We start from the raw sequence: 13,095 nt of genomic DNA on the forward strand, positions 1-13,095 counted from the left end.
TTGAGAATTTTTTGGTGAAGTTTTCAAGGTTATATATAATGGGTTAAAGAATTTTGTGAAAGTTGAAAGAAAAATGGAGATTCTTGGATATAAACTGGTTGCATTAATTTTTGCCCTAATGCAACTGAACACTAGGGAGGCGCTGTTGAGTTGTACCCCCTTTTTCCAGTTGGGATGGAAAATCCCCCCTTACAATTTGTCTTTAGATAATTTTTAGACTTCATAAAGAAGGCAAGAGTTGAATTTAATTTATGAAATTGAGGTTTTGCTTTTATTTAGACAGCCATTTTACCCATGGGGGGGTTAATTTTTTAAAAGATTAGTACTGAAGCTTAGCTTTATATTCTCTAAGAATTATCCCTCTTTCAAAATGGCTTGATAAAACACCACTTCCTGTCCAGAGAGGAAGTTATTTTAGCTCAAGGACTGAAATATTTAGCAGATCTTTAGACAAAAGGAACAAATTACATTTCTCTCTGGCTTAAAAAGGGTGCTTGAGCCAGAGGGGGTTAAGAAACCCTCCCTCCTCCCCTTGATGGGGTGGTCTGGTGGGGCAGGGAGGTGTGGGGGTAGGGGTCTTCAGGCTCCCTGGGATGGAGGATCTTTTTTTTTTTCTTTTCTTTTTTTTTTTTTTTTTTTTTTTTTTTTGGTGGAGATGAAGGGGTGGGTCTATGGTACATCACCTGAGTTGTGGGGTAAATGTAGAGAGTGTCAATCAAAGGCAGAGCTCTCAGAGCTGGGAAGGAGGCTCTAGATGGCGGCTGTGCCTTAGAGAGAGCGCGCTCTGCTCCCTGCCTTCGCCTCACTTTACGCAACTTTCCCTAACTTTCGGGCAGCCTCAGGGGGCCCCCGCAGCCCCCTGCCTCTCCTAGTGACTTACTGGGGTCGATTCGAACCTTTTTAAGGGAGAAAAGCAGCTTTTGGGAGCTTTCTTTTCGTGCCTTGTTGGAAAGAAGCAGCCGTACTGAGAGCCCAGGTCGTTGTTTTTTCCAGCTTAGAAGCCATGGCGCACCTCCATTTTTGTGCGCTCTCCTAATGAGGTTTTTTTTCTTCCGGACCCGTTTTAGTATTAATTGTTGCTCTATTTTTTTGACCAGTTAACATATTTGAGGATTATTGTATTTATTTTTCGTTTTTGTAACGGAGAATTTTGTTTTTATTTTTAATTATTTGGGATCTGATATTTTTCTACTACTAGATAGGACTCTTGCTTTGGACCTACTACATGGATCAGGTAAGTCCATGATCATTAGTGATAATTTTAAAGATTTATATGTTTAAGTTTGCTTTATTTTCTGTAAATATGAGAAATTCCTGGATGACGCAATAAGATACAGAGATTGTTATTTGTATCCAGTGTGTTACTTTGAGAAACTTTCCTTATTGATAGTGATGATTCCTTCTGTTCGGTTTATCCGTTTTTGTGTTTTTTTTTTTAAAGAAAAAATAGAAATATTTTGTTTTTTGGTGCTTACCGCTGTTGTATTATAACAATATCGCTACATCGTCAGGACTTTGTTCCTGATAATAAAAACATCGATAGAAGCTGGGACCTTACCTTTCTTTCAACTTTTGACAGTAAATACCTGGGCACAGGACTTCAAAGCAAACACAGATTCCCCCTCCCCCTTAATATTTAAGAATTAAAAGATGATGAGAAATAAGGACAAAAGCCAAGAGGAGGACAGTTCGCTACACAGCAATGCATCGAGGTATGAGCTATCAACTTTCTTCCTTTTTTCTCTCTTTTTTGGGGGAAACCTCAGCTTACATTGTTTACCTTGACAGACAGGGATAGCTGTCTGTTTTATTTTAGGTATTTTACTAATTTGGATTCGTTTTTTAAAGCGTGACCTTGAGATTGCTAATATGCCACACCCTAATTTTTTGGTAGCAATTTATGAAAGTTGAGTTGTGACTTAAGGCCTCTTACAGCAGTCAAAAGGTAAGGTACCTTTATTCAAGGGGGCCTTTCCTGTAAACTCCAGTTTTTCTGTCAATAAATTTCAGTTTTTAGGTTTTTGTGCTGTAGAAAAATGACCTTGTCGGTTTAGCCATTGCTGCATTGCACCATTTTACATACAAGGCAAATTTTTTCTTTGAAGAATCTAGGATACCCAAACTTGTAACTGAAGGCCATAGAGGAGCCTTGTGGTAGTAAATTATAGTAAATAGACGTTTGAGAAAGTTATATGAATGAAAAAATGTACATTTTAAAATGAAATTGCAAAAAGGACCCTTTGACTGATGCCTCTCAGTTTGTATTTTTATTTGACTCTGTATTTCTTTTGATACTCTTGACATTTTAGGAAATTTTGATAAGATTTATCAAAACCTTTACTCGATGGGTACAGTTCCTGCATTTATGAAATCAAACCTGTGATCACAGAAATCCTGGAATACTCTTAATATACTTCTCTTTTGTGTTTGTTACTGTGATTCTATTTGTATATTTTACATTTAAAATATTTTAAGGTTTGCATTTATATGCTCATATTAAGACAGTATTTTCTGGTTGGTAGACCTGTATCTTTTGCATTTTAGTTGTAGCTGCTTTTAAATTTATTGATTTATTTTGACAGAGTCACCTGGAATGCTTTATCTTCTGAAGCTTACAAATACAGTTTGTTCAAATCACGATTTGTTATATATTTGTTGGAGTACATTATTAGTGACTAAGTAATAAAGCCTCTGAGACATTTTGTTGTATGAACTGTATATTAATTTTTAAAAGTGCTTATGAATACATTTCTTGATGTGTGTTCTTATAAATTGTCATGCATTTTAAATCATGCAGTTAAGGATGTGATTGGTTATATGATTTTTTATCCAATTTTGTTTTTACTTCTATAATTTTATAGAAATAATATACTTTATTATTAGGCTAGTGAATTCAAAAGTTTTGAGATGGTTTATTGCAAGGTTGAATTTTATTTATGTTTTATTATACTTAACAATATTTTGACCCTTTAAAAATACTTTCTAAATTCTTTTGCAAATTGAGTTGTCACACAGTTTGGACTGTCTTTTGAACTGAACTGCCCATGTAATTACCCAGGTTTGATTTAGGACAGGAAACTTATCTAACTGATCCTAAACTGCTTTTTCTGAGAAGTTAACACCAATTTTAAGAAACAGGAATCCCCAGGTGGATTTGACAAATTACTAAAGATCCAGTATCTAAAATTGTTACTCCCTTGAGTATTTATGATTTGCATAGTCTCACATAGGTTTTGGCTCTCTTATGCAAGGTTTGTGGTTAACATCATTGATGAGACTGCCTTCTAATTTAAAAAATTAAGCAGTGTTGCTATTCTTTCTTTTAATAATTTACTTACCTAGAAAACGACTTGGAAGTTATCATGACTTTGCCTGTTGGCAGTGGGGTTACAGCTTAACTGGAAGCGTGCACTGTACTTTCAAATGCATTTTGTCAAGTGTTTTGATTCACAAACCTGATGAATGTCCAAAAATATCTGATAGACTCCCTGAAGATGGAGTTTTAAATTAGTTATCCGAAATTGCATATCTGAATACATGTACATAATTATGACATCACTTCCTTTTAAAATTATAAAGCTTAACAGGATGCTAGTGGTGTTTTATTGTAGTAGATTAATGTTACTTTTAGGAAGCTACAATTAAGGAGACTTTAGGTACTAGTACTTGGTCCCTTAATCCATTAGAATTTCCTCGCTAGGACCTAGTTTCTGTGGCACAAAGTCTAGTGTGCAGGGAATACTACAAAAATTTTGTATCCTGAGCCACAAGAGGGGAAGGGAGGAGTTTGCAGGTCAAGTAAACTTAGAATTACTTTAGATAGATATGAAAGGATTGAGTGCAAGTTTAGGTAAACCTGATACTTCCCTGTTTTGGAAATAATGCAGTCACTTAATAGTTATTACATAAAGTTGTATGTTACTCCTGTATTTTGTTAATGCTTTTAAGTATGTTACACGTTGCATATCGTGATTTCTGAAGATTAAAAAGTTCATTTTCAAAAAATACGAATTTAAAAATACCTTGATAGATTTGTCAAGTTTCTAAATATTTAAAACAAAGTTTTAGTGATGGACGTACATGGAAATGTATACCACACACTTCTTACCCAAATAATTGGCAGTTTGGGATAACTCCAATAATATTAAAGAATGGAGACAGGAGAGAAGGGAATGTGATTGGAACTGTGTGTGCACACAAAGAGTTCTGTTTGTTCTAGGACGCTGCGTTTGCAATTTTATCTAAAAACACAGTTTATTAAATTTATCTCTAAATCGTCTGCCTTTGAACCAGATTTATTTTGTCAACCTCCGATGTGGGCAAATTTTAATCAGCCTTTTAGCAGTTATTCTATAAGCCTGGGGCTAATTAGAAATGGCATAATGCAGTTGCTTGTGGACTGAACAGGCAGTTTTTTAAGTGGCAGCCATTTTATGATGCTGATAATTCTTAAGAATCGGGATTTTTGAGAAGACAAAATCGAACTGAAACTTGAAATATCAAAACTCCTTCCCACCCCCAGCCTCCCCTTTCTTGGTTCTCTGGTGCGAAAATAAGGGGCAGCTTGGTAGGTAGCGCGGGCAGCAGCTCCGTGAGCCCCTGGCATCTTGGTGCAGGTCCAGCTCAGTCACAAAATGGCTGTTCCTTTGTGCCGCAGCGCTGACAGACATACTGCATTGCACTGTGTACTCGCCAAACAGCAGGAAGTTGCCGTGCCGAGTTCAAAGGCCGGCCGGCGCCGGCGCCGGCGCATGCTGCTGATTGGCTGTGCGCACGCCTGGTAACAGCGGGTCAACAGCGGCGGCCTTCGGCAGGCCCCGCCCCGTGACGTCAGGCGCGTCCCCTCGCTCCTAGGAGGAGCGAACGCAGTGACGTAGGGCTGCGTGCGCAGCCGGGGTGCTGCCTCTTCGTCTGGGGAGCCGGCAGCTTTGGGGGCGCGGGGTAGGAAAGGGAAGGGGAAGCAACCCGGACTGGGGCTTTCCGGTGGGTGGTCACCCGGCCGATTTCGCATCTGGCAGTCCTCTGCGCCCTTCCTCTTAGTCCACACCCTGCAGCGTGTATTTTCTTTGCCCTTCCCTCGGAAGGGTTGGCTTCTCAGAAAGCGGCTTCTACTTTTGGAGAAAGTAGAAGGCACTATTCGGAAGCCTTCAAATCGAAAACCTACCAGTTTTTACATTTTTCGCTTTCCTTTATCATATTCTAGCGGGTCTTTTTTTTTTTTTTTCTTTGTTTACCTTTTTTGTTCAGCGTGAAGAGATTAGTAAACTTTATCTTGTGTCACCATTGACCAAAACCTTTTCACTGTCAAGAGGAGATATTTTTGTTTACAGTGAAAGGTCTTAACGGGTGTTATAGCTGTTGGGTGATCATGGCTCATAAAAAAAGGGAGGATTATTTGAACTTGTCCCCGTCCCCGTGCATTTTTACTTGGTACCGTACATATTCTCAGTTGGCATTTGATGGAGGAAAACTCAGGTCAGTATGTGCAAAGTGATTTATGATTAACATTAACTCTGGAATAAGAAAGCAGCTTAGGAGTTTTCACAAAGTAACTATAAATATTAAGTTAGCTTTAAAAAATAAGACAGCATGAGGCATCCATTACTATGCAAACAAGTGTTATAAAACAACTTTTAAGTGTTAGCAGCACTTTGCTAGAGAACGGTGACTCCCAAAACTTGGTTGACAGTGGAATGGATCGCTCGGAAGAACCTTGGGAAACCTCTCAAATCTCCCATTCTGGAGATTTTACTTTGGTCCTGGTAAACTGATTACAGTGCTGTGGTTATGCTCATGGTCTGTCTCGTTTGGAAACCCTTTGCAGGGATTTCTGTTGAAAAAAAAAAAAAAAAGAAATTAGAGGTTAGCGATGATGACTTCATTAATCAGTTACACGTAATGAATTTCAGCCTGAAGGAAAGGCTGTATGGTTTTCCTTCTGCACCTTAACAAAAAAAAAAAAAAAATTCTTTTCTGTGCTTTTGGAGTCCTTTTAGCACCGACAGGAGTGAGTTGTCACTTAGTTGGCCATATGTCAGAAGTTTCTTACCGAGTGAGATCTGTCACTTGCAGAGAGATGTGGACCGTAGATAGAGAGGTTTACCTAGGCATATCTTAAGTTTCTGAAGAAGTTTATAAAAGGTAAAATTCACTGTACTAGTGGGTTTTATAGGTTCCCACAGTCTCGATTCTTCAGGAAGAATTCTTTGGATAGTTTATGGAAACAGGTGAAACAGGATTTTCAGTTTTATAGACTTGTTTATCAAAGATTTGATAATGGATTTTTAAATTGTATGCTCAATTATAAGTTATATATAAACGAATTAGCTTTAGATAGAGGTAAATTGTCATGGAACTTGATCACTGACTGGTGTTTGGAACTTCTGAAGTGCATCCAAAGCAACAAGAATGAAGGTTCTTTCTGTGTGTTATTGAGATTGACTTGTTAGTTGGATTAAATTTTTGTTATTCGCTAACTGTCCTTAAGTTTCTAAAAACTGTGGTAGAATTCAGTAGCATTGCAGTCATGTTCCAGGATATAAACTACTCTGTTGAAGGTGTTTAGTCCAAAATAGATACTGTGTGTGTTAAAATGCATATTTGAATAATAGCAATTTATCTATGAGCTGTTGGCATGCCACGTGGAACCAGTGAACTTTTTCAGGAGCCAGAGTGATTAGGTTTGTCCATTAAGACTTTTGTGCCTTTTTCTTCTGTCTTTAATCTCTTTGACTTCTCGGTTTTAAAACCTACAATTTCCAATTGATATTTGGCACCTTAGGAATTAGCATCTTCTGTAAAGATTAAGTCATCGCGGGAACGTCATCAGACAATATTTGATAAGGAGTGCTGTGCAAAGTTTACCAAGTTATTGCTTGAGAGGTGAATCTGGAAGGTCAGTTGAATTTTACCTGACAGTTATCTGAAACTCACAGATTTTATAATCAGTTTATTCCTCTCCCCTCCCTCGTATAGCAAATCCCTAACAGTTGTGAAAGATGCTTCCTGAGGTCACTGAGCTTTCCAGACTCCTATCCTTTCTCCTGTAAGATGGGGTACTACTGTAAACTTGCTCCTAACACAAATTGTGAGTGACTGCTCTGTCACCTAATAAGTTTTTTCTGCTTATGAGTTGTTTTTGTTTTCGCTTTTTTTTAAAAAGGTGTTTTAGGTCCTTTGTAAAAAACCTTAGATTTCAATTGGCTTTCTTGAGGAACGGGGGGGCACGTGAGCCAAGAAACTTTTTTTAACGGCCTAAGAATTAGTATACAAATAAACTCTACTGGGTGCTTGTCATAGCTGAGCAATTCCCTCCTGCTTTCCAGCCTGCCTGGGCACTGAATTGAAATTCATACCTTGGTAAAATTGGTTAAATTGCTGTTGCTTTGGAACTTCAGTGTTAATTAGTGTAAAGCCAGAACAACAAAATTTGACTCCGTCATCAAATGCCCATCAAATACCAAATACTATCAAATACCTATGCTTAAAGTCTGTTGTATGTTTACATTGTGATCAGTAACTAAGCACGGTGTTGGAACACATTTTTTTTTTTTTTTTTTTTTTTTAATGTCTGTTATGACCTTGTCTCCTACATAGTTTAATTAACAGGACAAGTCTGGGGAGAGGGACTTTTTTTAAAAAAGCTCGAATGCAATTTATGAGGTGGGAAATAATGAGCCTTTTGTGAAATAAATCCCGGAGAACCTAGGTATATGGAAGGAAGCCTTTCATGCTACATTTTGAAACACTTGCGATTTAGTATTTTATTGTTACGATATTTGGTTAGGGTCACCTTTCTCCGTTATTTCAGTGACATCGTCTGGATTATGTTTCATACTGAAAAGTACTTTAAATTCCCTTTACAGAAAGTCTCCATAGTTTCGGGGAAATGCTGGAGCTTTGGCGAAAGCATCATTTTAAGGATGGTTCTGATTTTATACTTTGAATTCAATCTAGGAAGTTATTTTGTTATTTGTGATGTGTTTAACTGTTAACCTCAATGCCTGACAAGAGCTGTGTACCTAATACCCACCAGTGCAATGTTTCCTTGAGTACTGAAAACTTTCTCCAATTTAGGCCAGTGAAGTACTTGTTGGATTTTTAGGTTCCTGACTTTAAAAATGTGGATAATGATACTCTTCATTGGGTAATGAAGTTAAGTAATATAATGCCTATATAGTGATTCGCAAGGAGGCGGTTACATTGAAAGTGCTTATTAAATGTAAGTTGTGAGTAATATTTTACTTCTAATGCTTTACTTTCTTCCCTCTCCTGTGCTTCATTAAGAGCCAAATGGTTCCTGAGAGTTGAAGTTGGCGTCCTGGCCTCCCACAAGAGGTCTTTTAGGCCACTTAGGAGAGAGGGTTGTTAAAATGATTTTAGAAGGCAAGTCTGGGGTGAGTTCGAGCCCCCGCTTCAGGCTCTGTGCTGACAGCTCAGACCCTGCTTCTTCAGGTTCTGTGTCTCCCTCTTGCTCTCTGTCCCTCCCCTGCTCATGCTCTGTCTCTCAAACATAAACATGAAAAAAAAAAAAAAAAGGCAAGTCCGTTTTTGTTAGTTGAAACCTTGGGTATGTTTTGCAGTTAATCTTCTCCTAGAATTTCTTTCTGAGAAAGCCAGTCTTTTGAAGGGAGAGTATGATTCTTCCTGGACCAGAACAACTTCTTGTGTGAGTCACAGCCCTACCCGTGGCACTTAACTCTGACTAGATCCCTTTTACCCCTCTTCTGGAGCTAGTGGTTATTGCCCTGGTTTACCCTGTGCCTCATTTCCCCTCTCAAGCTGTGCAAGAGTGAATAATGAATACCAAGTAGCAGTGCTCTTCCGATGTAGATGTAATTGCAATATTTCCAACCAATGTCTACTTGGCTGTGGCTTGCTCTTAGTAATCCATTCTCAGCATATCATTATATATTGGACTCAGCATAACGTCCAGAGTTCAGTCTTATTCTGCTAGGACTGTAGTCTAGGCTTAAGATTTCTGTGTTGTTGGTTCCTCAACTTTCTTCATTTCCTTCCCTTTTGGTTTGTGAGGGAGTTGAATTCTGTTCTTTTGTTTCTATATCAGGCTCTGGAGAGCATCTTAAAGTTCTTCAGCCCAGCTCCCCAGGATTGAGTTAATTTTCCAAAGCCCTCCATGTGGTTTACAGTTGCGTGTTTCCATATGTTTGCATGTGTTTCGCCTCTTTTGACAGAGCACCTCTTGTATTCTCTTCTTCTTTTTTTTTTTTAACGTTTATTTATTTTTGAGACAGAGACAGAGCATGAATGGGGGAGGGGCAGAGAGAGGGAGACACAGAATCCAAAACAGGCTCCGGGCTCTGAGCTGTCAGCACAGAGCCCTACGTGGGGCTCGAACTCACAGACTAGGAGATCGTGACCTGAGCCGAAGTCGGCTGCCCAACCAACTGAGCCACCCAGGCGCCCCTCTTGTATTCTCTTCTAACTGTCGGTGTTCCCGTTGCCTCATTTTCTCTGTGCCCCTTTTGGGCAATTTTACCAAAAACTTAGGTTTAGAGATCTGGAAGCAAAAGTGGGTGGGGCTCTCCTAAGGGTTGTTGTATGCTTGATGGAAGATGGACAGTTTCCGCATTAAATGTCATGCTGGATCCAGCAGTCGCATACCTTTAACAGTGAATGCTGATGGAGTTTTGACTCCAAGATTTTTGAATTCTTGTCCTAATTGCTTTAAATTCTAGTGTATCTCTTCTTTACTAGAATTCTCTACTTAAGCCCTTTTTAGATCCCTCTAAAAGTTTGGATTCCAGAGTTGACTTTTGAATGCAGGAATGCATTCCATTCAGAATCCCCTTTCCTTAACAGCTAATTCAGGTGACTGTTGAAAGCAGTGGACATGGGCTCTGCTGTGAAGCAATTATTTACAATGGTGGGTTGTGAATTGTCCCCAGCATTAAAAAAAATAAAAGAGAATACAATAGGATAATAAACCTCAGGAATGGCATTTGTATGGTTTATTTCTAAGTCAAGCAGTGCCTGTAATGCTGGTAATCTTTCATTTTGGATTGTATCATAAAGGAAAGCAGCATGTGGTAAGCATTTTGTGGGAAAATACTGGAATAGATTTATGCTTTTTCGAGTGGTTACTCTGTCAGGCACTGAAAGTGGGTTTTGTTTTTTTCTTTTTCACTGTGTATTTAATGTGCTGGTTAGTGTAGCAGAAATGCTAGTGACCTTCTGGTTAGCCAGCTCCCCAGGTTAACTGTCACAGAACTCTCTTCCTTTGAAGGCCTGTGGGGGGTCCTACACCCTGCTGAGCTCTTTTATACCCATCCCATTGTGTTCCTTCACTTGCGTTGTATACATAACAAGGATTTGCAGATACTTCTCAGATTTATTTATGCTGGTTTCCCTTGTAATTTTGCATTTCAGTAACATACCAAACCAACAAATGAGATGATTGTGAGAGGTATTTCAATGGAAACTATGTTGTATGCTTTGGAAAGACACAATACCTATCATTTATAGTACCTACTGTGAGCTTGGAACTTGTTAGAACCAGTCCTCTGTATGTGTTAATTTGGGTAGTCTTCACAAGTCCGAGACAGGTGTGATTAATATTACCCTATTTTGCCGATAGAAAACAGGCATTAGGGGAAGCAGATGGTGGCATTGGATTTAAACACTGGCAGTTTGGTTTCAGGGTCACTTAAGCATCTTGTCAAAAATTGCCATCAAGGGGCACCTGGGTGGCTCAGTCGGTGAAGCGTCCTATTGTTGATCTTGGCTCAGGTCATTATCTCACACTTTGTGAGATGGAGCCCGAGTTGAGCTCTGCGCTCACAGCTCGGAGCCTACTTGGGATTTTCTCTGTCCTATTCTCTCTCTGCCCCTCCCTCGCTTGTCCCACACTCTGTCTCTCAAACGTTAAAAAAAAAAAAAAAAAAAGTTGCCATCAAAAAAAAAAAAAGAAAATTGTCATTTGATTAAATGGTTACGAGGAAACTATAGTAGGGGAAAATAGTAAAAATCTAGAATAATCCTGTACTCTGTTTCTCTTAAAAAAACTTAAACCGAAAACTCAAAATACATTTTAGGCTTGATTGATACTGGAAACAAAGTTCAAGAAGTCATTTTGCATAAAGAATTTCTAGTGAAGATGTTGCTGGTGAAGTAATTCCCATGGGGGTAGTTGGGGAACCGAGGAAAGACAAGTGTCTGGGAGGGGGAGGTACTGGGAATTGCAGAGGAACCCCATCCTTTTGCAGTCTGACTCCCATTGCTCCCCCACACACTTTGGGTTTGGCAGTGATTTATTTATGAAGACCAGGTTTCTAATTTGTTGTTTTGTTCTAAATTTAGTTCCCTTACTTACTTCCCAGATAGCATTTGCATCAGAATCACTTGAGAACTTTTAAAAGGCCCCTTACCTGATTGGATTTTAGGGGTTAAGTAGTAGTAGGGCCGGGGAGATAGCATTCCAGGTGGGTCTGTTGGCATAAATAGCCAGGGTTGGAAACAGTGTTCTAGAGACGTGCCCTGAAGGGAAATAGTTCTTGAATGTGGTGGGTGTGGAAAATCTTGAGTGTCTTCAGTTCCTGTATAAGGTTATTTGACATTCAAATAGAGCAGCATATGGCTGGGAAGTTGTGACTTTGAGGGCAGAGGGTGATGGGTCAGATTCTCCATTTCCCTTGCTTGATTTACCAAAACAAAAAATAAAAAAAAAATAAAAGGTCCTACTGAACTTAGCTTTACAGAGGCATTTAAGCCCCCAGATTTACTTGCTAAGAGCCACTTTGGGTGCTTGTTCAACGTACTCCCAGCCTTCTTGCCTGGATATTTGAGTTCAGTCAGGTCTGGGAGGACTTGTCCCAGGAATCTATCTTGAACAAAAACTATGGTGGTTTCTAGTGCTGATGCAGGTTTGGGAAATAAGAGCTAATTGGGACAAGAATTTTCATCTCTCTTCTGCTTTTTAGCTGTGTATGATCTTGGGCAAGAACCTCTGAGCTTGTTTCTTTATCTTTTAATAAAGGAAGAGTATGTGTCTCAGGGAAGTTAGAATTAAATAAAATAATACGTCTGAAAGCAGTGGATTTCCACTAGGGACAACCCCTCCCTGACTTGGCAGTGTCTGGAGATCTTTTTGCTTGGAGCTACGGTACATCTGGTGTGTGCTAGGTAGAGGCTAGGGATGCTGCTAAACCTCTTGCAATGTGTAAGGACAGCCTCCCATAACAAAGAATGAATTAATCGGGCCCAAAGTGTCAGTAATGGCACACTTAAGAAACTGGTCTATAACATTTAGGAAAGTGCCTGCCACAGTGAGTATTGCCGCCGTGAGTACTGAGAAAGTTGTGAGTTCTCACCGTTCTGACTGATTTCTGTGGCTTGATCCAAGGACCGTACTTCCCTCCTCTGACTCTGTGGGGGCAGAAGTTGCACTTACTATTGAGGTTAGCATTCAGGACTTTTAAATCTCCTTTGAACTGTTGGAGTTGTTATCTTTCGAAAGTCTAAATTTCATAGCCTAAAGGTTAGTAAGGAAAGATAAGACTTTAAATATTCTGAAAGGAATTCAGACTAGTCCCATCTGTCCTCAGGGTTCTAAATGGTACCCACCTGAGATGATAGGTTTATAGGAACAGCTTTCCCCCTGGTACCTGTTTTCATTACTTGGTGGGTTAGAAAGTCTTGATGTTCTTTCCTGCAGAGAGCTTGTCCTATCCTTGTCTAGTCTTCGTGCCTTGCCAGATCTGAATTGGGTAGCTCTTTGTGAAACGATTATCTAGGTTTGTACCTCATCTAGGCTTCTTGCTATAGTTCACTTTTTTCCTAATGGTTTGTGTGCCTGAGTGCCATTTGTTTGATGCTTCCTAAGCTATTTAGGACTACTCAGTGTTATTTGGTTAGTGGAGGAGCAGAAGTAGTGTGATCAAGACAAGGTTTCCTCTGGCACCGGTTGAAAATGTTAGGAACATGCTTATCAAAGGTAGGTGTTTTTTCCACATTAGCACTGAGTTTAATTTGGGAGGTACTGCAGGAAGGTCTGCTTCTGAATACTGATCAATTCTGCAATCTTAGAAACATAGCTCTTTTTTGAGAAATTCAGAAAAACTCAGAAAAATTGAAAGA

At 39.3% G+C, this 13,095-nt stretch overlaps 1 protein-coding gene across 6 annotated transcripts in view; it reads left to right on the plus strand.

Annotated features, from left to right (window-relative positions):
* The first annotated feature begins 652 nt into the window (after nucleotides 1-652).
* CHD2 (chromodomain helicase DNA binding protein 2) overlaps nucleotides 653-13,095 on the plus strand; it is a 124,145-nt gene continuing 111,702 nt past the window's right edge. For 5 of the 6 annotated variants that reach the window (XR_009263852.1, XM_058736693.1, XM_058736696.1 and 2 more), the window contains exons 1-2: nucleotides 1,577-1,712; nucleotides 2,583-5,475. Coding sequence is in view for 5 of the 6 variants with exons in the window: in XM_058736693.1 (XP_058592676.1) it covers nucleotides 5,369-5,475 (107 nt within the window). In the remaining variant the exon portion in view is untranslated. Of the gene's footprint in view, nucleotides 1,235-1,576; nucleotides 1,713-2,582; nucleotides 5,476-13,095 lie in introns of those variants that run through there. The other variant, XM_058736694.1, reaches the window with a different exon arrangement.

The sequence above is a fragment of the Neofelis nebulosa genome, chromosome 7, assembly GCF_028018385.1.
Source record: "Neofelis nebulosa isolate mNeoNeb1 chromosome 7, mNeoNeb1.pri, whole genome shotgun sequence".
In the NCBI taxonomy this organism is placed as follows: domain Eukaryota; kingdom Metazoa; phylum Chordata; class Mammalia; order Carnivora; family Felidae; genus Neofelis; species Neofelis nebulosa.